The 25183-nt window shown below is 44.6% G+C and overlaps 1 protein-coding gene across 1 annotated transcript in view; it reads left to right on the forward strand.

Moving 5' to 3' along the window:
* SMC3 (structural maintenance of chromosomes 3) overlaps nucleotides 1–25183 on the forward strand; it is a 2445376-nt gene that overhangs the window by 1612708 nt on the left and 807485 nt on the right. The window contains exon 19 of the mRNA XM_044056330.1: nucleotides 11271–11429. Coding sequence (XP_043912265.1) covers nucleotides 11271–11429 — 159 coding nt within the window. The remainder of the gene's footprint in view (nucleotides 1–11270; nucleotides 11430–25183) is intronic.

The raw sequence follows: 25183 nt of genomic DNA on the forward strand, positions 1-25183 counted from the left end.
GTCATCCTTGAGGCAAGGAGGCCTAGTACTAGAAAATCCTATTCAGAAAAGTGGAAAAGATGTTCTTGGAGCCAGTCTCAGGGAATGGACACAACTATGCCCAGCTTACCTCGTATAATAAATTACGTAGCAGAAATGCTCCAGAAAGGCCTATCCTTCTCTTCAGTTAAGATTCATGCCTCTGCTGTCTCAGCTCATTATAATACTGAGCCACGCCTCTTCTCTTATCTTCTGATCAAACAGTTCCTGAGAGGAGTCAAAAATTTAAGACCCCCCCCCCCCCAGGAGAGCTCCCACTCAAACCTGGGACCTTAACTTTGTATTGGAGAAGCTCACGCTTCCACCCTTTGAACTTGCTGCTAAAGCAGAGTTAAAATTCCTCTCCTGGAAAATAGCTTTACTCCTAGCCATCATTTCAGCAAGAAGAGTGTCTGAACTGCAGGCCCTTATGGCTGTCGAACCCTTCATCATCTTCCATGCGGACAGGACTAGCCCATCATTTATGCCCAAGGTGGTATCTAGTGTGGCTTTAAACCAATACATTCATTTGCCAACCTTTTTCCCCTAATCGTCAGAATTAAGGGGAAATGATCCTACACTCCCTGGACATGCACAGGCAGCTTAGGTTCTATCTGGACAGGACTAAACCTTTCAGAAAATCTAACCAGCTGCTTGTCAGCTTTGCTACAGGGGCAGAGGGCAGGGCCATTTCAAAGCAAACCATTTCTGAATGGATAGCACACTGCATCCATTTCTGCTACAAACACCATGGGAAACCTACCCCACAAGGTATCAGAACACAGTCCACTAGGGCTACATCAACCTCTACAGCATTTCTCAGGAGAGTCCCTACCAGGGACATCCTGGAAGCTGCAACCTGGAGCTCTGTACACACCTTCACCAAGCAATTACCACTTGCCTATCTTTTCTAAATCCAGAGCTGGATTTGCCACAGCAGTCTTACAGGGCCTGCTTGCCAGCCCTAATGCTTCTTGGCTACCTCCGCCCTTCCTCAGCTTTGGGAATCTACCCAAGTGTGATGACTGTAACAGTGAAACACGAAGAACATAGTACAGATGTTCTTCGTGTTTCACTGTTGCAGTCATTACATTTGGGTAATCTGCTGGCAGGTTGCCCTCAGTCGGCCTGAATTGCAAACTCTTGGGTCCTGCGTCGGTTGCTGTCTTCTCTTCCATGACGTCAGGGGTACAAAACATGCAGCCACCGCCATTTTCTTTAGTCTTTCTTGCCGCGTGGTGCCCGAAGCAGAAGCATTTTGCAAGTGCCGGTCGGCAGATTACTGAAATATTTGCGTTTGAGTTTCAGAACCGAAGTCTTCAATAAAGCTAAGTACCCCGTTGGGTAAACTTTTTTTCTTGCTTTTTACCAATGTCAGAAAAAGTTAATAATTGTATTACTTGTGGGAAGCAAATACCTCATAAGGATTTCCATTTATACTGTATTCCTTGCCTAGGCCCTGACCACAACGTGCCTGGCTGTCAGTTTTGGGGTAGATTTAACCAACGCACTATTAAGCATCGGTATATTTTTGCATGTAAGTATTTTGGCAACAGATTTAACTACCCAGAGATGTCGTCTGATAGCATTCCGACTACCGGAGTACATAAAAAATGCAAAGAAAAGGACAGAGAAAGGCAGTCGAGATCCAAAACCGACGACGAAGCTTCTTCTATGCCAGTCGCCGGTTCTCAGGTACTCAGTGAGGCACTTTCGCAGCCCCTGGTACCCACTACCTTCGAGTCGCAGGCCTCTACCGACACCCATGTGGAGTCAGACATGCCGCAAGATACTCAAGGTATTGGACTGACGGATGTATCTCCCTCAGATGGGTCCGGAGCCGCTGAGCAGGCGCCGCCTTCTGAGGGTGTATTCAGACCTCAACATTTTTACATCAAACCGAAAGCTGCAAAACCAAAGACAGACACCTTCTAAAACTAAAAAACTGATGTCTGAGCCACGTGCACAGGCCTCTATGCCTAAAAAACAGATGATCAAAATGGCTGAAGACCTTATTACCTTGATTAGGGGTACCCATCCCCCTCCAGATAAGAGGCCTAGGCAAGACACTGACTATGAATCTTCAGATCAGGTTTCTATTTCTTCTGATTCCTCTTCTAATCAGGAATTCTTTTTACCTCCCTATGAGGATTCTGATGCTGAGTTGTCTATTCCATCTGCATCTCCTCCTGAGGATTATTCATTTTGAGAAAGCTTGCATACTTTGAGGGAACATTTTCACTGGGAGAGTCCAGACTTCTCAGAATCAAAAAAGAGGCTCAGGGATTTCTTCCTTCTCTCTCAGCACAAGCCTTTGGCCATTCCCTCTGTGTTAGACATTGTGGATGATGTTTTTTCAGAGTCAAGCCTGACCCCTGACTCTCTAGCTCCAGCTCCCAGTAAGCCTAACAGGTATTACAGGGTCCCTGACTATCATAATTTTTTATTTAGAAACCCTGCTGCTGATCCTGAGACTATTTCACAGGGTCTTAAGGGAGTTAAGGTCTCAACAGCAAAAAACCCTACCCCTCCGACAGAGATTCCAGGGCGCTGGACAGATGGGGAAAAAAGGTTTATACAAATGCAGCCTTGGCATTCAGGGCCTTAAACTGTCAATTTCATATGCTTAAGTACCAACAACATGTTATGGGATTGCTGAAACTGAAAATGATGTTGATTTCAGAATGTGCAGAAAATAAGGAATTGCAGGAATTATTGCATGCAGCTCAACAAGTTGCAAAGCATACTTTGCAATGTGGATGTTCATCGTGTTTCACTGTTGCAGTCATTACTCTTGGGTTATCCTGCTGGCAGGCTACCCGCAGTCTGCCAGAATTCCAAAGTCTAGGCCTGGCGTCGGTTGCTGTCACCTCTTCCCTGACGTCAGTGCGCCAGGGGTATAAAAGATGCAGCCGACGCCATTTTCTTCAGTCTTTCTTGCCACGTGGTGCCCGAAGCAGAAGCAGTTCACAAGTGCCATTCGGCCGACTCCGGAGATTTTCACAGACAAATTTCAGATCTGAAGTCTTCATTAAAACTAAGTACCCCATTGGGGAAACCTTTTTCTTGCTCCAGACCAATGTCAGGAAAAAGTTAACAATTGTATTTCTTGTGGAAAGCAAATACCTCATAAGGATTATCATTCTTACTGTATTTCTTGCCTAGGCCCTGATCATAACGTTGGTAGCTGTCGGTTTTGTGCTAGATTCAACAAATGCACTATTAAACGTTGGTTTGATTTTGCTCATCATTACTTTGGCTGAAAATTCAATTACATAATGCCGTGGGAACAGCCGACGACCGGAGTTTCTAAAAAATGCAAGGAAAGAGAAGGACAGGCATCCGAGATCCAAAACCGATGAGGCTTCCGCTAAGCCAGTCGCCGGTTCTTAGTGAGGCGTTTTTGCATCCCCTGACACCCGCTACCTCAGAGCCACAGGCCACTAACTCTCCCACGTGGAGCCAGCTAGGCCTCTGGATACTCAAGGTATTGGACACTCGGAATTCATTCCCTCAGATGGGTCTGGAGCCGCTGAGCAGGCATCGGCTTCTGAGAGTGTTTTCAGACTTACAAAGCTATATGTAAAGCCTACTTCAGCTTCAAATGAAAGATTACAGCAGCTTTAAAGACAGAGACAAGTACAGCATTCTCCAGGACAGACTTCCATGCCTAAGAAACCGATGCTCAAAATGGCTGAAGACCTTATTACCTTGATCAGGGGTTCCCATCCCCCTCCTGATAAGAGGCCTAGGCAAGAGAAAGACTATGACTTCTCAGATCAGGTTTCCATTTCCTCTGACTCGTCTTCTGTACAGGAATACTCTCTTCCTCCCTATGAGGATTCTGATGCTGAAGAATCCATTCCTTCAGCCTCTCCTCTTGAGGATTATTTTTTTGGGGAAACCCTGCATACCATGAGGGAGCACTTCCACTGGGAGAGCCAAGATTACTCAGAATCAAAGAAAAGGCTTAGAGATTTTCTTTTACTTCCTCACCACAGACCTCTTGCTATTCCCGCTGTGCTAGACATTGTAGATGATGTATTTTCAGAGTCCGGCCTTTCCCAGACCCCTTACCTCCAGCTCCTGTTAAACCAGACAGATACTACAGGGTTCCTGATTCACATAAATTTCTTTATAAAAACCCTGCTGCTGACTATTTCTCAGGGTCCCAAGGGGGTTAAGGCCTTCTACTGCAAAAAATCCTGTCACTTCTGACAGGGATTCAAGGGCACTAGACAGATGGGGGAAAAAGGTGTACACTTCTGCTACTTTGGCTGTGAGGGCTTTAAATTGTCAATTTCATATGATTAAGTATCAGCAATACTTAATGTCACTGTTAAAACAGAAAATGTTGACAGGATTTATTGCATGCAACTGAACAAGTGGGAAAGCATACATTGCAATGTGGTTTTGATTCTCTGGAGGGCCTCCTGCAGGGCCACAGTTACGGGTTCTGTCATTAGGAGGCATGCTTGGTTAAAGGAACAAAATCTGCCTGATCATGTTAAAGCAAAATTATTAGATGCTCCATTACAACATGATACTTTATTTGGTGTTAAAGCAGAGGAGGTTTTGTAGAAAATGGAGGACAAAGCTAAATCTATGCAAACAGTAAAGGATTTCTTACAGGTTCAGCCACCAAGATTTAGCAGGAACTGGCCTACAAAGAATTGGTCCTTTCCAGTGTCGGACAGGCCACAAAGAGGCAAATACAGACATCCCAGAGGCAGATCCCAGCCCCAGGGCTCATACAGGCCTAAACAGTGGGGCGCTTCTACCTCCAAAAGTGGAGAAGACAAAGCACAGCCATACAGGAAACAGTCCCAATGACTTGCCTCTACCAGCACCAAGCACTTATCTTCTTGCAGCCCCCTTAGGGGGAAAACTAGCACTTTTCTCTCAAAATTGGCACATGATCACCCAGGACAAATGGGTATTAAATATAGTGAGCCAGGGCTACAGGTTCCACTTTCACACCCTGCCAAAGGCAAAAGGTATGCCAAACCTGCCACACAATCAATGGGCAGAGGCACAAAAACAAGTTTCGGCCCTTATGAACATGAGGGCCATTCAGCAAGTACCACAGCAAGAGCAGGGACAAGGATTTTACTCAAGACTTTTCTTGGTACTCAGAAAGGACAAAACCTGGAGACCAATACGGGACCTGTCTATTCTAAACATTTCTGGACGTTCCAAAATTCAAAATGTTAACTCTGCAGCAGCTTCTGCCCATGCTGGGCAAGAAGGCTTGGCTTGTAACTTTGGACCTAAAAGAGGCATACCTGCATATCCCAATCAGACAATCTTGCAGAAGATACCTCAGATTCATAGCTGGCTGAATGCACTACTAATTCTCGGCACTGCCCTTTGGCTTATCTACTGCGCCCAGGGTCTTCACAAAATGCCTTGCACCAGTAATTGCATTTTGCAGACCAAGAGGAATTCAAATATATCCTTGGACGACTGCTTTATACAAGCAGAGAACAAGGACACTCTACTAAAGCATCTGGCGTTCGTAAAAAGATTATTAATTTGCCTAGGGTACACAGTAAATGAAAAGAAATCAAAACTAGTACCCTCTCAAGAGATAATATTCCTGGGTGTAAGCTTAAATACAACTGCCCAGATGGCTTATCTCACGCCAGACAAACATAGACAACTAATTTCTTACTTCAAAATGTTGGCAACAAAGACCCAGTTATCTGCAAGAAAAATTCTGCAGGCTTTGGGCTTCATGGCATCCTGCATTCTGCTAATTCCATATGCCAGACTGCATATGAGGAAACTTCAGTGGTACCTAAAAAGTGTCTGGACTCAACATTGTCAAAGCCTGGAAGCATTAATTACCCTCATTCCTTGCCTGCAACAGGAGTTTCGATGGTGGGCACATGCCTGTCACCTCAACAAGGGACAGCCATTCACTCTATCCACAGCCAGGCAGTCAGTAACAACAGATGCATCAGATTATGCCTGGGGAGCACACATGGCAGGAAAATGTATTCAGGGCACATGGTCCACAAGCCAAATGCATCTACATATCAATCAAAAAGAGATGCTAGCTGTTCAGAATGCCCTGACAGCTTTCAAGGATCTACTCCATCCAGGACAACTAGTTGTAAGGACGGACAATACTACAGTCATGTAGTACATAAACAAGCAGGGAGGCACACATTCCTACCCCCTCTGCAGACAAGCCATGACTTTGTGGGACACAGAATTGACTTATCAAGTACACCTGCAAGCACAATTCCTGCCAGGAAAGAACAATACTCTGGCAGATGAACTAAGCGGAAACCTCACGGATCCCCATGAGTGGAAACTGGATCCACAAGTCTTCAGCATGATAACAAAGGAATGGGGATGCCCAGAAATAGATCTATTTGCCTCCCCTCACAACTGCCAACTACAGAAATTCTGCACAAGGACTTATCACAAGCAAGCGTGGAAAGTAAATGCTCTGTCATTCACCTGGAAAAGTCTAACAGTATATGGCTTTCCTCTTCTGCCTCTCCTCCCCAAGGTGCTCCTAAATGTCAGACAAGAGAAGCCAAGAATGATTCTGATTGCCCCAGACTGGCCACGCCAGCACTGGTACCCAATCCTAAATAGTTTGTCTCAAGGCCCAGCCTGGACATTGCTTCTAATTCCTCACTTACTGACCCAGCGAAACAATCAGATTCTGCACAGCCAACTCAGGACCCTAAATCCGGCAGCATGGCGGATAATGTAACCATTCAAAACACAACTTTCTCTAAAGCAGTGATGAATGTTATTTTGGAGGCCAGGAGGCCCATTACCAGAAAATCTTATGCAGAAAACTGGAAAAGATTCTGTACCAAATATCCCTCAGATTTTACAATACCTAACTGAGATGCTAGACAAAAGTCTATCCTTTTCATCAATTAAAATTCATGCCTCTGCCATTTCAGCTCATTAGAATACGGAACCTCTTATTTTTTTCCCATCCTTTGCTATGTCAGTACCTCAGAGGGGCCAAAAACATAAGACCTCCAAGGAGGGCCCCAATACCTGCATGGGACCTCAATTATGTCTTGGATAAACTCACACTGCCGCCCTTTGAGCCAGCCAATACAGCTGATATAAAGTTTTTATCTTGGAAAACAGCTCTGCTCCTAGCAATAACCTCTGCAAGACGTGTTTCAGAGATGCAAGCACTCATGGCTGTGGAACCTTTCATCATTTTCCATCCAGACAGGGTTTCTCTAAGGATGAACCCGACATTTATGCCTAAGGTAGTGTCTAGTGTGGCCCTTAACCAAGCCATTCATTTGCCTACCTTTTATCCAAACCCACAGAGTAAGGGTGAGAGACTTGTGCATTCTTTGGACATACACAGACAACTACACTTTTACTTGGACAGAACTAAAGCTTTCAGAAAAACTGAGCAACTTTTAGTGGCATATGCTGCAGGACCTCATGGAACGCCTATCTCAAAACAGACTATTTCAAAATGGATAGGCCACTGCATTCTTTTCTGCTACTCACAACATGGCAAATCAGTGCCCAAGGGCATTAGGCCTCATTCTGCCAGGGGAGCAGCCACTTCAGCAGCCTTTCTCAGAGGAGTACCAACCAAAGACATTTTAGAGGCTGCAACGTGGAGTTCAGTGCACACTTTTACAAAGCACTACCATTTACCTCTCTCCTCTAAATCCAGAGCAGGCTTCGCCACTGCAGTTCTGCAGGGCCTTATAGCCTCTCCTAATCCTATTTAGGCCCAGCCACCCAACCTCAGCTTTGGGATTCAACCCAAGAATAATGACTGCAACAGTGAAACACGATGAACATAGTACAGTTGTGTACCTACCATAAATGTAGATGTTCGAGTGTATTCACTGTTGCAGTCCAGGTAACCCACCATCCCCCTTTTCTTTGCTGGGATTTACCTTTACTTCTCTATCTTATACAAACTATGTGGTGTATTTGCTTGTAGATGAAGGAAATGTTTATTTTACTGCATGCATAATTATTGGCATATTTTTTTAACCTACCATTTTGGGGGCACCTGATGTCTGGTGCAAGAAAAACTGAAGAAAATGGCATCTGCTGCATCTTTTATACCCCTGGCGCACTGACGTCAGGGAAGAGGCGACAGCAACCGACGCCGGACCTAGACTTTGGAATTTTGGCCGACTGCGGGTAGCCTTCCAGCAGGATAACCCAAGAGTAATGACTGCAACAGTGACTACACTCGAACATCTACATTTATGGTAGGTACACAACTGTATTTTACAATGGCTCCTATTGTTCCAGTGGTTGGCAAATCTTCCCCCTCTAAACTCACAGATCCTCATTACCAACTCTTGCAAACAAGATCTTCTTTGGTGGATGAGGCCAGATCAGAAACTTTGGTGTCACCCCTTCCAGATCGCTCAACCCAATGCCACTCTGACCACAGACACTTCCCTGATAGGGTGGGGGGGGCCATTTTCAGGGAAAGACAGTCCAAGGCACGTGGTCCAGCTTAGAGACCAACTTGCATATCAATGTTCTGGAATTCAGAGTGGTGCTGTTGGCGTTGCAGGCATTACATCTGCTCCTTCCATCGGGAACAATTACGATTCAATCAAACAATATGTCAGTAGTCTGGTACATAAACAAGGAGGGACCAAATCCTACCCCCTGTGTCGAGAGGCCATGAGAATTTGGCACTGGGCGATAGCTTCCAACCACTTTCTTATAGCAATGCATATCCCGGGGAGCTCCAACGTCATTGCGGACAGGCTGAGCAGATGCATTCTCCTTCCACACGACTGGTGTCTCAATCCGAATGTGATGGCAGAAATTTTCAGCCGTTGGGACCAGCCTTGCTGCGATCTCTTTGCTTCCCCTTCAAACAACAAATGCAGCAGCTTCTTTGCCCTTTTTCCCCCCAGAAGTGGAGTCCCCATGACACGCTTTGGCTCAGGATTGGCCCACGGGTCTCCTCTATGCTTATCCTCCAATTCCCTTGATACCCCTATTTTTGAAGAAAGCAATTCGGGTAAGATGCAAGGTAATCCTCATTGCCCCATTCTGGCCTTGACAAGTGTGGTTCCCCTTCCTCCAGCCTCACCTGTTACAACCTTCATGGATCCTGGGCACTCGTACGGACCTAATCTCTCACCCCCAAGGGTTGACTCTCCCAAATCTGTCCACTCTGAAGCTGACAGCTTGGCTTCTCCACTTCCATTAGTCACCAGGCAGGAAACCCTCTCCTCACCTGTTCTTGATATTATTCTGGCCTCCCATAAGCCATCCACCAGAAAACTCTACAGAGATAAGTGGAAAAGGTTCACTCTGAACAGATGTTAGATCCCCTCTCAGCTCTTGCATCTGTTTTACTTCAATACCTTTGAGTTTTTTGAGAATGGAGCATCAGCTTCTACTATTCGAGTCCACTTGGCAGCTATTTCCAATTTTCATAATGGTCTGGAAAGGAGGTTCCACTTATCTCCACCCGCATATGCAAGACCTTTCTAAAAGGGTTTTTTCATAGCAGGCCCTCAATCAGATGGCCTTTAAAGACATGGAATCTCTCTCTGGTATTGCAGTCTCTCTTTACCCCCTTTTGAACCTGCTGCAAAATGTGACCTTAAATTTCTATCATGGAAATCTCTTTTTGGTGGCTGTCACATCATCTAGATGGATATCAGAATTACAAGCCGTACAAGAGTCCGTTTCATAAAGACAGAGCATCTCTTCATACTAATCCATCTTTTCTCCCCAAAGTGATTGTTGATTTCTCTGTCAGCCAGTCCATTAAGCTCCTAGTGTTTTTCCCAAATTATTCCAATAAACTGGAATACTGTCTACATTCATTGGATGTACATAGAAAACTACATTTTTACTTGGATAGGACTAAATCTATCCGCAAGTCAGATCAGCTTTTCATCTCCTTTTCTGGACCAAAAATGGGATGTGCCATATCAAAAGTCACTTTATCAAAATGGCTCAGAGTTTCTATTTCCTTTTCATACTCACAAGCGAATGAACCTAAACCTGTCATTATCAAAGCACATTCAACGAGAGCCATGACAATTTCACTCCAGAGCCTCTATGGATGACATTTGCGCAGCAGCCATTTGGGCTAAACCCCATACTTTCATCAAACATTACAAATTGGACATGATCTCCAAGGAAGGAAGAGTGGCCTTTGGCTCAGTGGTACTCAGGAATGTTCTTCCATAAGGGCCACCCAGGTTTTCAAGTAGCTTGTGAGTCTGTCCCATCAGTGATGAATGGGAAGAAGATTATCATCAGATAGTTATGTCTTAACCATAATGTTCCATCTGTGTTGTTGATGATCTTCCGTTCATCACATCCCACCCTCCGTCCCCCACCAAAGGCTCCTGGTGGAGCTTATGGGTCCTTGTGGTGTTTTCAGGATTTTTGCACAGAAGTGGCCTCTGCTTTTACTTCTGTATGTTTTCATGCAAACTTGATCTGTGATAACTGGGAGAAGGGCATTGTGGGTAGCAGCTTAGCTCGAGAGGTTTTGGTGTATGCGAGCTTGGTATTAGGCCGACTCTGTTCCGAGGGTTCGGAACCGAACCCATCAGTGATGAATGGAAGAAAGTCAACAACACAGATGGAACTTTATGGTAAGACATAACTTCTTTTTTTCAGAAGTCAAGATTGAACTCTTTAACCATGCAGCAGAGATGTTAACTACTCAGCATCTGATGGATCCTTGTGTTCACTAGGACTAGGAATGGAAGTAATTCTAGAAATGCAAGAGATGCCTTTTTTGGTAATGCAGCGTAGATGTATTATAAAGTTTCTGCTTGTGTGTTTGCGTATATTGATAGTTGCTGAGAGCTTTTTGATGTGCTGTCATCTTTGGGTGATGGTGGATTCGTGTTACACTGTGAGACTGGACTAGGGAGAGGGGGTTTAATGCTGACATGAAAAAAGAAATTTCCTCCTGTCTGGATGATTGTCAAATACTGGTTAGTCAAGTGATCCATGGAGACCTTAGTTTTGCAGAGATGAACTTCTCTGCATTGCTATAACATAAAATGGGCTAGTGTATCATCCCCTTATGCTGCTTTATCCAAATGTGTTAAACTGTGGAGCAACTGAAGTATGATTACTTAAGTAGCTTACTCAGCTCTACTCCTAAATCACTAAAAGGTTATTGTTGATATGAAATTACTGAATTCCATTTTTGTCCATTATTACAAACTCAGTTTTAAACATTTTGTACTTTTGTACCCTGGAATTAAAGTGTTTTATCTGTTCAACAGCAACGCAGTTTACAAAGCTTAGAGGCAAGTCTGCATGCTATGGAGTCCACTCGGGAGTCTTTGAAAGCCGAGCTGGGGACAGATCTGTTATCACAGCTCAGTCTCGATGACCAGAAAAGAGTAGATGCACTTAATGATGAGATTCGCATACTACAACAGGTAACTTCAACAAAAATGCCATTCTTTAATGGTGACACAGTAGGTACAGAGATATTAAAATGTGCTAAATTTTTGTTTATATTCTCTTATTTTATAGTTAGAATGCATATCAAGAAGTTAAAATGCATATCCAAAAATCTATCCGTTTTATATAGAAATTTAGAGGAAAAGTACATTTCTGACTTCAAATGCACTTCATCAGTAAATAATGACTGGGATTTCCTCTTCTTGGACTAGTATTTTGTCATAAAATTCTTGCATTCTGTCGCTCTTACACTCATGTGCTTTTCTTTCTTGGCACATTTTGTAATTTTAAGCTCCAGGCTAAGATAACTGCACTGCTGGTTTTTCATGCCACTTGCATGTTTTGTTTTTCAGTTCTTGAGCTGTGCAAAGGAATATTATTAGAAGTTTGACTTAGACGTACACTTATCAAGTGTTCAACAGTCACCAGTTCATCACTCCAGACCTGCATCTGCACTACCTTTACTACCTGAGAGAAATGCACATTGTGAAAGTGTCACGAACAGCAACCCTTTAAAAGCACATGAAGCTGAAACCTACCTCATCTCTCAGAGGATGCTGCAGTATTTAAGTGTGGCCAGTACAGGGATCAGCAGAGTATTCCTTCATGTTACTGTAGGCCGAAGTTGGCCTGAAGCCAGAAGGTCATGGAGCAGGGGTTCAATCACCCAACTAAAGCCTCCTCCAGTAAAATTGATCACTGGGATGGCCTCCACTGTCCCACATTTTGACTAGGCTGGGAATGTGGAGCAACCATTTGAATTCCCTAGTGAAGGTTCCAGTGGTTGAACTCTTCTCAGGTAGTTGTACTTGAGCTATCTTGGGTTGAAACAGACTTGCCCGTTAGATTTAAGGAAAATCTTGCTGCCTGTCCCACAGCCAGTAAGCCTATAGCCACCATTCTTTTGAACATTTGTGAACTTGACATTTGGTTGGACTTGTCTTCACAGGTACACATGCTTAGAAACCATGGTTTGATGCTGTCATATTCTCTGCAAAAGCTTCCCATGGCCAAGTTCAGCTTACTTTCCCACATGCTGGAGTACCTTCACCTAAAACCCATTGCACAGCTGTCATTCATCATTCACCTGTTGGTCTTATGAAGGAAACCTACTCCCTGCTAGAACCAGTGGTAGAGAAGTGACCCATTATCACTCATTGTCCAACAGGCATGGAGTTTGAGGCTACTGAAGTTCTTTTTTAATGTAGACAAGGACTATAAAAATTATGCACTACAAGGATTACGTCTGCATTACTTTACTAGACCATCTGGCCCAGCTTCAAGAGCCTTTGAATGCTACCATGCTTCTCAGCGATGCAGATGTCTGTAGCATGTATAGTATAAAGGGGAGAGATACCTACATCATGTTCACTTTTTTGTTAATCAGATGTTCATCGTGTTTCACTGTTGCAGTCATTACATTTGGGTAATCTGCTGGCAGGGTTGCCCTCAGTCTGTCTGATTAACAAAGTCTTGGGTCCTGCGTCGGTTGCTTTCTCATCTTCCTTGACGTCAGGTCATCAGGGGTATAAAACATGCAGCCGACGCCATTACACCAGTCTTTCTTGCTGCGTGGTGCCCGAAGCAGAAGCAGTTCGCGAGTGCCGGTCGGCCGACTCCTGAAATTTTTGTTTTCGAGTTTCAGAACCGAAGTCTTCAACTAAAAGCTAAGTACCCTGTTGGGGAAACTTTTTTCTTGTTCCTTACCGATGTTCGTAAAAGTTAGTAATTGTATTACTTGTGGGAAGCAAATACCTCATAAGGACTTTCATTTGTACTGTATTCCTTGCCTAGGCCCTGACCACGACATACCTTGCTGTCGGTTTTGTGCTTTATTTAATCAGCACACTATCCATCATCGGTACATTTTTGCATCAAAATATTTCAGTTCTCGGTTTAATTATCCAGAAATGATGCCGGTTAGCCATCCGACTACCGGAATACCGAAAAAATGCAAAGAAAAAGTCAGAGACAGGCCTTGAGGTTCAAAACTGCCGACGACACTTCTCCTAAGCCACGCCAGTACTCAGTGAGGCGCTTTTGCAGCCCCTGATACCCGGTACTTCTGATTCAGAGGCCTGTACTGAGATCCATTCGGAGTCCGGTATGCCGTGAGATACTTCACATATGGAACCCGCGGATGTCTCTACCTTGGATGGGTCCGGAGCCGCTGAGCAGGCACCGGCTTCTGAGGGGGTATTCAGGCCTACAGACTTGCATATTAAACAAGACTCCCAACTTCAGTGTTAAGGCCTAAATCTCAATCTATGTCTAAAAAACCAACGCCCGGGCCACATGTTCTGGCCCCTATGTCTAATAAACAAATGATCAAAATGGCTGAAGATTTAATTACTCTAATCAGGGGTAGTCAACCCTCCCACCCCCCCCCCCCCCCAAGAGTCCTAGGATTGAATTTGACTATGAATCTTCTGAACAGGACTCTGTTTCTTCTGACTCTTCTAATGATCTGGATATGTCCATACCTACTTATGAGAACTCTGATGCAGAGGATTCCATTCCCTCTGCTTCTCCACCTGAGGATTTCTCTTTTGGGGAAACTTTACATACCTTAAGGAAGCTTTTCCACTGGGAAAGTCAGGATTTCTCTGAATCCAAAAAGAGGCTTAGGGATTTCCTTTTTCTTCCTCAGCATAGGCCTCTGGCTATACCTCCTATATTAGATATTGTTGATGTGTTTTCGGAATCCAGTATGGCCCCTGATTCCTTGCCTCCAGCTCCTAGCAAGCCAGACAGGTACTACAGGGTCCCTGACTCCCACAAATTCCTTTTCAAGAATCCTGTTACGGACCCTGAAACTATTTCTCAGGGGCCCAAAGGCATTAAGGCTTCTACTGCTAAAAATCCTACCCCTTCTGATAGGGACTCCAGGAAGCTGGATAGATTGGGTAAAAATGTTTATACTTCTACAACCTTAGCAATCAGGGCTTTAAACTGTCAATTTCATATGCTAAAATATCAACAGCATATCATGGGACTGCTTAAACAGAAGATGATGTTGATTTCTGACTGTGTGAAGAATAAAGATTTGCAGGATTTGTTGCATTCAGCTGAACAAGTTGGCAAACATACTTTGCAATGTGGTTTTGATTCTTTAGAAGCCTCTTGTAGGGCTGCTGTTACTGGGTCTGTGCTTAGAAGGTCTACTTGGCTTAAGGAGCAACCTCTGCCTGATCATGTAAAAGCAAAACTTTTGGATGCTCCTTTACAGCAGGACCGCCTATTTGGCAATAAGGCTGAAGAAGTTCTAAAAAAGATGGAAGATAAAGCTAAATCTATGCAAACTGTGAAAGATTTCTTACAAGTGCAACCTCCTAGATTTAGTAGGCATTGGCCTACTAAGAACTGGTCCTTTCCAGCTCCTTCCAGAGCCACTACGGCCAAAACCAGACATTCCCAAAGCACCAAGTTTCAGTCCCAAGGGACTTTCAGAACTAAGCAATGGGGTGCTTCCACTTCCAAATCTGGAAACAACAAGGCACCACCCTATGGTAAACAGTCTCAATGACTTCCCTATGAAATTACCAAGCACTTTTTAGCCACCCCATTGGGGGGGAAACTGGCTCTTCATTCAAGTAACTGGCAACTTATAACCCAGGACAAATGGGTTTTAAATGTAGTGTCCCAAGGATACAGATTTCATTTCCACACACTGCCAACTCCAAACGGGTGGCCAGACCTGCCCCCAAATCAGTGGGCAGAGGCTCAGAAATAAGTTCTTTCCCTCTTAAACATGGGGCTATTCAGCTAGTACCAGAAGAGGAAAAAGGACAAGGTTTCTAGTCCAGACTTTTCCTGGTACCCAGAAAAGACAAATCATGGCGACCAATTCTGGACCTGCCTACTCTAAACACCTTTCTGACCATTCCAAAATTCAAGATGCTGACTCTTCATCATTTACTTCCTATGCTAGGCAAGGATGCCTGGTTGGCAACTCTCGACTTAAAAGGCGCTTACCTGCGTATCCCAATCACGGAATCTTGCAGAAGATTCCTACTCTTCAAAGCAGGCTGCATCCATTATCAGTTCTCTGCACTGCCCTTTGGCTTGTCTACTGCGCCCAGGGTATTCACAAAGTGCCTGGTTCCAGTAATTGCATTTTGCAGGCAAAGAAATATTCAAATATATCCATACCTGGACGATTGTCTAATTCAGGCAGAAAACCAGGCCATTCTCCTAAAACATCTGGCGTTTGTAAAAAGAGATGTTCTTCGTGTTCCACTGTTGCAGTCATTACATTTGGGGTAATCTGCTGGCAGGTTGCCCTCAGTCGGCCTGATTAACAAAGTCTTGGGTCCTGTGTCAGTTGCTGTCCCTTCTTCCATGATGTCAGGTCATCAGGGGTATAAAACATGCAGCCGACGCCATTACATCAGACTTTCTTGCCCGAAGCAGAAGCAGTTCGCAAGTGCCGGTCAGCTGACTCCTGAGATTTTCGTATTTGAGTTTCAGATCCGAAGTCTTCAGTAAAGCCAAGTACCCCGTTGGGGAAACTTTTTCTTGCTCCAGACCAATGTCAGAAAAAGTTAATAACTGTATTTCTTGTGGGAAGCAAATACCTCATATGGATTTTCATTCTTACTGTATTCCTTGCCTAGGCCCTGATTACAACTTTTCTGGTTGTCGGTTTTGTGCTAGATTGAACCAATGCACTATTAAGCGTCAGTATCATTTTGCTTTAAACTATTTTGGACGTCAGTTTAATTATCCTGAAATGTCGTTGGATACTCATTCGACTACCTGAGTTTACAAAAAACGGAAAGAAAAGGATAGAGAAAAATAACAGAGGCTCAAAACCGACGACAAAACAACTCCTCGCCGGTTCTCAGTGAGGTGCTTTCGCAGCCCCTGACGCCCGCTACTTCAGAGTCGCAGGCCGCTACCAATTCCCATGTGGAGTCGGCCATGCCGCTAGATACTCAAGGTATTGGAGCCTCGGACACTAATCCCTCAGATGGGTCCGGAGCCGCTGAGCAGGAACCGGCGTCTGAGGGTGTATTCAGACCTAAACATCTTTACATTAAAACAACCTCAGCTTCAAAGACAAAGACTAAAACACCTTCTAAAGCAAGGAAACAAACTCAAGAGCCATGTGGACAGGCCTCTATGCCCAAAAAACAGATGCTTAGGATGGCCGAAGACTTGATTACCTTGATCAGGGGTTCCCATCCCCCTCCTGATAAGAGGCCTAGGCAAGACACTGACTATGAATCTTCAGATCAGGTTTCTATTTCTTCTGATTCCTCTTCTGATCAGGGATATTCTCTTCCCCCCTTGAGGATTCTGATGCTGAAGAATCTATACCTTCAGCATCTCCTCCTGAGGACTATTCCTTTGGGGAAACCTTGCACACCATGAGGGAGCATTTCCACTGGGAGAGCCAAGATTTTTCAGAATCTAAAAAGACGCTCAGGGATTTTCTATTACTACCTCAGCAGAGGCCTCTAGCCATTCCACCTGTGTTAGACATTGTAGATGATGTGTTTTCGGAGTCTCGTCTGACTCCTTACCCCCAGTTCCTGTTAAGCCTGACAGATATTACAGGGTTCCTGACTCACACAAATGTATTTCTAAAAACCCTGCTGCTGACCCAGAAACCATCACACAGGGTCCAAAGGGGGGTTAAGGCTTCCACTGCAAAAAAACCCAACCCCCTCTGACAGAGATTCAAGGGCACTGGATAGATGGGGAAAAGGTTTACACCTCTGCAACTTTGGCTGTAAGGGCCTTAAACTGTCAATTTCATATGCTTAAGTATCAGCAACATGTCATGGGATTGCTTAAACAGAAAATGTTGTTAAATTCTGAATGTGCAGAAAACAAGGAAATGCAGGATTTATTGTATGCAGTAGAACAAGTTGGAAAACATACTTTGCAATGTGGTTTTGATTCTTTGGAGGCCTCCTGCAGGGCTGCAGTTACGGGTTCTGTAATTAGGAGGCATGCTTGGTTAAAGGAACAAAATCTGCCTGATCATGTTAAAGTTAAATTACTAGATGCACCTGTACAGCATGATGCTTTGTTTGGTGTTAAGGCAGAAGAGGTGTTAAAGAAAATGGAGGACAAAGCTAAATCTATGCAAACTGTCAAAGATTTTTTTACAGGTACAGCCACCTAGGTTTAGTAGACACTGGCCTACAAAAAATTGGTCCTTTCCTTTGTCAGACAGACCTCAAAGCGGCAGACCCAGACACCCTAGGGGCAGATCCCAGACGCAAGGTCCTTATAGGCACAAGCAGTGGGGTGCTTCTACCTCCAAAGCTGGAGAAGATAGATCACAAACATACAGAAAACAGTCCCAATGACTTCCCCCTGCCGGCACCAAGCACTTATCTTCTGGCAGCACCCTTAGGGGGAAAATTAGCACTTTTTGCTCAAAATTGGCACATCATAACCCAGGACAAGTGGGTTCTAAACATAGTGTCACAAGGCTACAAGTTCCACTTCCATACTCTACCAAAGGCAAACGGCTGGCCAGATCTGCCAAAAAATCAATGGACAGAGGCACAAAAACAAGTTTCATCCCTCATGGACATGGGAGCCATTCAACAAGTACCAGAGCAAGAGCAGGGACAAGGATTTTACTCACAACAGTTCTTGATACCCAGAAAGGACAAGGTCTGGAGGCCGATACTAGACCTATCTATTTTGAACACTTTCCTGGATATTCCAAAATTGAAAATGTTGACTTTGCAGCAGCTTCTGCCCATGTTGGGCAAGAATACTTGGCTTGTGACTTTAGACCTAAAAAAGGCATACCTGCATGTACCAAACAGACAATCATGCAGAAGATACCCAAGATTCAAGGCTGGTTTAATTCATTACCAATTCTCTGCACTGCCCTTTGGCTTATCTACTGCGCCCAGGGTCTTTACAAAGTGCCTGGCACCAGTAATTGCATTCTGCAGACAAAGAGGAATACAAATATATCCTTACTTGGACGACCGTCTCATTCAAGCAGAGAACAAGGACATACTTCAACATCTGGTGTTTGTGAAAAGACTTCTAACATGCCTAGGGTACACAGTCAACAAAAAGAAATCAAAACTAGTACCCTCACAAGAGATGATATTCCTGGGTGCAAGCTTGAATACAACTGCCCAGATGGCTTATCTCACGCCAGACAAACAAAGGCAACTGAATACCTATTTCAAAATTTTGGCAACAAAGGCCCAGTTATCTGCAAGAAAAATTCTGCAGGCTTTGGACTTCATGGCATCCTGCATTCTACTAATTCCATATGCAAGACTATATGAGGAAACTTCATTGGTACCTAAAAAGTGTTTGGACTCAACATTGCCACAGCCTGGAAACGGTCATTTCTCTCATACCCTGCCTGCAACGGGAGTTTTGATTGTGGGCAAAGGCTTGTCACCAGAACAAGGGACAGCCATTCATATTACCTCCAGCCAGGCAGACACTAACAACGGATGCATCAGACCATGCCTGGGGAGCCCACATGGCAGGAAGATGCATTCAGGGCACATGGTCCTCAAACCAAATGCATCTACATATCTATCAAAAAGAGATGTTAGCTGTTCAAAATGCCCTGACAGCCTTCAAGGACCTACTTCATCCGGGACAACTACTGATAAAGACAGACAACACCACAGTCATGTGGTATATAAACAAGCAGGGGGGCACTCGTTCTTACCCCCTTTGCAGACTAGCCATGACCTTGTGGGACACAGCTTTGACTTACCAAGTACATCTGCAGGCACAATTCCTGCCAGGAAAGGAAAATACTCTGGCAGACGAACTACGCAGAAACCTCATGGATCCCCACGAGTGGAAGCTGGATCCACAAGTCTTCAGCATGATAACAAGGAAATGGGGATGCCCGGACATAAATCTATTTGCCTCCCCTCTCAATTACCAACTAAAAAGATTCTGCACAAGGACTTATCACAGACAAGCATGGAAAGTGGATGCCCTATCTTTCAGCTGGAAAAACCTATCCATATATGCTTTTTCGCCACTGCCTCTCCTCCCCAAGCTGCTCCTTAAGGTCAGACAGGAGAAGCCAAAGGTGTGATACTGATTGCCCCAGTACTGGTATCCAATACTAAGAAACTTATCTCCATACCCAGCTTGGACCTTACCTCAAATACCTCGACTACTGTCTCAGCAAGACAATCAGATCATGCACAGCCAATTCAGGACATTAAACTTGGCAGCATGGCGAATAATGTAGCCCCACAAAAAACACCTCTCAGTAAAGCTGTGATGGATGTCATTCTGGATGCCAGAAGGCATAGTACTAGAAAGTCTTATGCTGGAAAATGAAAGAGATTCTGTGCCTGGAACCAGGCACAAGGAACTGTTACAGCGGTACCAAATATATCTCAGATTTTGCAATACTTTAACTGAGATGCTTGACAAGGGCCTATCTTTTTCATCAACAGAAATTTATGCCTCTTGCCATTTCGGCTCATTACAATACAGAGCCACCACTTTTTTCTCACCCTTTATTAAGGTAGTACCTCAAGAGGAGCGAAAAATTTAAGGCCCCCAAGAAGACTACCAGTACCTGCATGGGACCTCAACTATGTCTTGGAAAAGCTCACCCTGCCTCCTTTTGAGTCAGCTGCTACTGCTGATATGAAGTTTTTTTCTTGGAAAACAGCTCTGCTCTTAGCAATTACTTCTGCAAGACAAGTCTCAGAGCTACAGGCACTCATGGCTGTGGAACCTTTCATAATTTTTCATCCAGACAGGGTCTCCCTGAGGACAAACCCAACATTTATGACTAAAGTAGTGTCCAGTGTGGTTCTTAACCAAGCCATACATCTGCCAACCTTTTACCCAAATCCACAGAACAAGGGGGAGAGAATTCTGCATTCTTTGGACGTACACAGCTTAGATTCTACTTGGATAGAACCAAAGCTTTCAGAAAGACACAGCAGTTACTGGTGGCATATGCTGCAGGATCACAAGGAAAGCCTATCTCAAAGCAGACTATATCTAAGTGGTTAGGCCACTGCATTCATTTCTGCTACTTACACCATGGCAAACCAGTGCCTAAGGGCATTAGGCCTCATTCCACCAGAGCTACAGCCACCTCAGCAGCCTTTCTCAAGGGAGTTCTAACCACAGACATTTTAGAGGTGGCCACTTGGAGTTCAGTGCACACCTTTACAAAGCATTATCATCTGCCACTCTACTCTAAATCCAGGGCAGGCTTTGCCACTGCAGTTCTGCAGGGCCTCATAGCCTGTCCTACTGCTGTCTAGTTCCAGCCTCCCAACCATAGCTTTGGGACTCTACCCAAATGTAGTGACTGCAACAGTGAAACACGAAGAACATAGTACCGTTGTGTACACTTACCATAAATGTAGATGTTCGAGTGTATTCACTGTTGCAGTCCAGGTTACCCACCCACCTTCCCCCTTTTCTCCTTTGGATCTGATCTTTCCTTCTCTGATTTATACTACCTATGTGGTGTATTTGCTTATAGATGAAGGTAAAATTTATGTTGGTGTATTTCTGAATAAATATATAAAATTTGGCTTCCCTTTTTGGGGGCACCTGACATCTGGGGCAAGAAAAACTGAAGAAAGTAGCGTCAGCTGCTTCTTTTATAACCCTGACGACCTGACGTCAGGGAAGGGGCGACAGCAGCCGACGCAGGCTCCAAGACTTTCAAATTCAGGCCTGCTGAGGGCAACCTGCCAGCAGGATTACCCAAATGTAATGACTGCAACAGTGAATACACTCTAACTTCTACATTTATGGTAAGTGTACACAACTGTACTTTGCCAACTCCAAGTGGATGGCCAGACCTGTCCCCAAATCAGTGGGCAGAGGCTCAGAAACAAGTACTTTCTCTTTTAAACATGGGGGCTATTCAACTAGTACCAGAAGGGGAAAGGGACAAGGTTTCTCTTCCAGATTTTTCCTGGTATCCAGAAAAGACAAATCATGGCGTCCAATTCTGGACTTGTCTACTCTTAAACACTTTCCTGGACATTCCAAAATTCAAGATGTTGACTTCACCAGTTACTTCCTATGCTAGGCAAAGATGCCTGGTTGGCAACTCTAGATCTAAAAGAGGCATACCTGCATATCCCAATCAGGGACACTTGCAGAAGATTCCCCCGCTTCAAAGCAGGCTTTTTGTATTCTCACTTCTCTGCACTGCTCTTTGGCTTATCTACTGCACCCAGAGTCTTTACAAAGTGCCTGGCTCCTGTAATTGCATTTTGCAGGCAAAGAAATATTCAAATATATCCATACCTGGACGATTGTCTAATTCAGGCAGAAAACAAGGCCATTCTTCTAGAACATCTGGCGTTTGTAAAAAGGGTTCTAGCTTTTCTAGGGTACACCATAAACGAAAATAAATCACAACTGGTACCCCCTCAAAAAAATTACATTCCTGGGTGCAAGCTTGAATACAACTGCCCAGATGGCTTTCCTTATGCCAGAAAAGCAAATTCATTTGGTAACTTACTTCAGACAGGTGGCCACAAAAACCCTGCTATCTGCAAGACAAGTACTGCAAGCCTTGGGGTTCATGGCCTCCTGCATTCTTCTAATTCAATATGCAAGACTGCATATGAGAAAACTTCAGTGGTACTTAAAAAGTTTATGGAGTCAATATTGTCACAGCCTGGAAACAGTGATTCCTATCATAACTTGCCTGCAACTAGAGTTCCTATGGTGGGCAGAGGCCTGCCACCAAAACAAGGGACTGCCATTCACACCACCCCCTGCTGCCCAAACCCTAACTACAGATGAATCAGACTATGCTTGGGGGGCTCATCTGGCAGGGAAGCGCATTCAGGGCAAATGGAGCCCAAATCAAATGCACCTTCATATCAATCAAAAAGAAATGCTAGCTGTACAGAATGCACTAACAGCCTTCAAGGACTACCTCCATCCAGGACAACTAATGGTAAAAACGGACAACACCACAGTTATGTGGTACATAAACAAGCAGGGGGGGGTACACATTCCTACCCCCTCTGCAGACTAGCCATGGCATTGTGGAACATGGCCTTGACCTATCAAGTACAATTACAAGCTCAATTCCTGCCAGGAAAGCTGAATATTTTGGCAGACGAACTAAGCAGAAATCTCATGGACCCACACAAATGGAAACTGGAACCACTGATTTTCAACATGTTGACACGCAAATGGGGGAGCCCAGACATGGATCTTTTTGCCTCACCCCAGAACTACCAGTTGGACAAATTTTGCACAAGAACTCCTCACAAAAAAGCCTGGAAAGTGGATGCTCTGTCCTTCAGCTGGGAAAACCTTTCAGTCTATACCTTTCCCTCTCTGCCTCTGCTCTCCAAAGTTCTACTAAAAGTTAAACAGGACAGTCCAGAAATGATTTTGATTGCTCCAGACTGGCCTCGCCAACACTGGTACCCACTCCTACGCAGTCTGTCACAAATTTCACCATGGCACCTGCCTCATGCACCTTCCTTACTGTCTCAGCAGAACAGCCAAAATGTTCATCGTGTTTCACTGTTGCAGTCATTACACTTAGGTTATCCTGCTGGCAGGCTACCCGCAGTCAGCCTGAGTTCCAAAGTCTTGGTCCGGCGTCGGTTGATGTCACCTCTTCCCTGACGTCAGTGCGCCAGGGGTATAAAAGATGCAACCGACGCCATTTTCTTCAGTCTTTCTTGCTGGGCAGTGCCCGAAGCAAAAGCAGTTCGCAAGTGCCGGTCGGCCGACTCCTGAGATTTTTGGATTAGAGTTTCAGAACTTAAGTCTTCAATAAAGCTAAGTATCCTGTTGGGGAAACTTTTTCTTGCTCCAGAACCGATGTCAGTAAAAGTTAACAACTGTATTTCTTGTGGGAAGCAAATACCTCATAAGGATTTTCACTCTTACTGTATTCCTTGCCTAGGCCCTGACCACGACGTTACTAGTTGTCGGTTTTGTGCTAGATTCAACAAACGCACTATTAAACATCTGTTTGATTTTGCCTTACATTATTTTGGCCGAAGGTTTAACTATATAATGCCGTCTGACTGCCGACGACCGGAATTCATAAAAAGCGCAAAGATAAGGAAAAGGACAGGAATCCGATGTCCAAAACCGATGACGAAGCCTCTTCTAGCCCAGTCGCCGGTTCTCAGTGAGGCGCTTTCGCAGTCCCTGACACCCGCTACCTCAGAGCCACAGGCCTTATCCGACTCCCACGTGGAGACAACTAGGCCTCTGGATACTCAAGGTGTTGGGCCTATGGAAATTATTGCCTCAGATGGGTCTGGAGCTGCTGAGCAGGCATCGGCTTCTAAGGGTGTTTTCAGACCTTCACAGCTTACTATTAAGTCCTCTGCAACAGCCAAGGTACAGTCAAATACACCAGTAAAGACAAGGAAACAAGTACAGCATTCTCCTGGACAGTCATCTATGCCAAAGAAACAGATGCTTAAAATGGCCGAAAACTTAATTACTTTGATCAGGGGATCCCATCCCCCTCCTGAAAAAAGGCCTAGGCAAGACACTGATTGATTCCTCTGACCAGGTTTCTATTTCCTCTGATTCCTCTTCAGATCAGGGTTATTCTCTCCCTCCCTGTGAGGACTCTGATGCTGAAGAATCTATACCTTCTCCACCTGAGGATTATTCTTTTGGGGAAACTCTGCACACCATGAGGGAACATTTCCGCTGGGAGAGCCAGGATTAATCAGAATCCAAGAAAAGGCTCAGAGATTTTCTTTTACTGCCTCAGCACAGGCCCCTAGCTATCCCCCCTGTGCTTGATATTGTTGATGATGATTTCTCTGAATCCAGTCCGTCTCCTGATTCTTTACCCCCTGCACCAGTCAAGCCAGACAGCTATTACAGGGTCACTGACTCTCATAAATTTCTTTATAAAAACCCTGCTGCTGACCCAGAAACAATTTCTTAGGGTCCCAAAGGGGTTAAGGCTTCCACTGCAAAAAATCCTGTCCCCTCTGATAGGGATTCCAGAGCACTGGATAGATGGGGGAAAAAAGTCTACACTTCTGCTACTTTAGCTGTAAGGGCTTTAAACTGCCAGTTTCACATGCTTAAATACCAACAATACCTTATGTCTTTGTTAAAACAGAAAATGCTTACAAACTCAGAAAATCCTGACAATAATGAAATGCAGGAATTATTGCATGCAGCTGAACAAGTGGGAAAGCATACTTTGCAATGTGGTTTTGATTCATTAGAGGCTTCTTGCAGAGCTGCAGTTACAGGCTCTGTAATTCGAAGGCATGCTTGGTTGAAAGAACAAAGTTTACCTGAACATGTTAAAGTAAAATTATTGGATGCTCCACTACAGCATGATACCTTGGTGTTAAGGAAAATGGAGGATAAAGCAAAATCTATACAGACAGTAAAGGATTTCTTACAGGTTCAGCCACCTAGGTTTAGTAGAAACTGGCCTTCAAAAAATTGGTCCTTTCGGGTCTCAGACAGGCTACAAAGAGGCAGATCCAGACGCCCAAAAGGCAGATCTCAGCCCCAAGGATCCTACAGACCTAAACAATGGGGTGATGTTCATCGTGTTACCCTGTTGCAGTCATCACACTTGGGTTATCCTGCCGTCAGGCGGTCCCGCAGTCGGACAGAGTTCCAAAGTCTTGGTCTGGCGTCGGTTGCTGTCGCTTCTTCCCTGACGTCAGTGTGTCAGGGGTATATAAGAGTCATCCAACGCCATTTTCTTCAGTCTTTCTTGCCGCGCGGTGCCCAAAGCAGAAGCAGTTCGCAAGTG

This window comes from Protopterus annectens, chromosome 14.part0 (assembly GCF_019279795.1).
Source record: "Protopterus annectens isolate FY-2018-M chromosome 14.part0, PAN1.0, whole genome shotgun sequence".
In the NCBI taxonomy this organism is placed as follows: Eukaryota; Metazoa; Chordata; order Ceratodontiformes; family Protopteridae; genus Protopterus; species Protopterus annectens.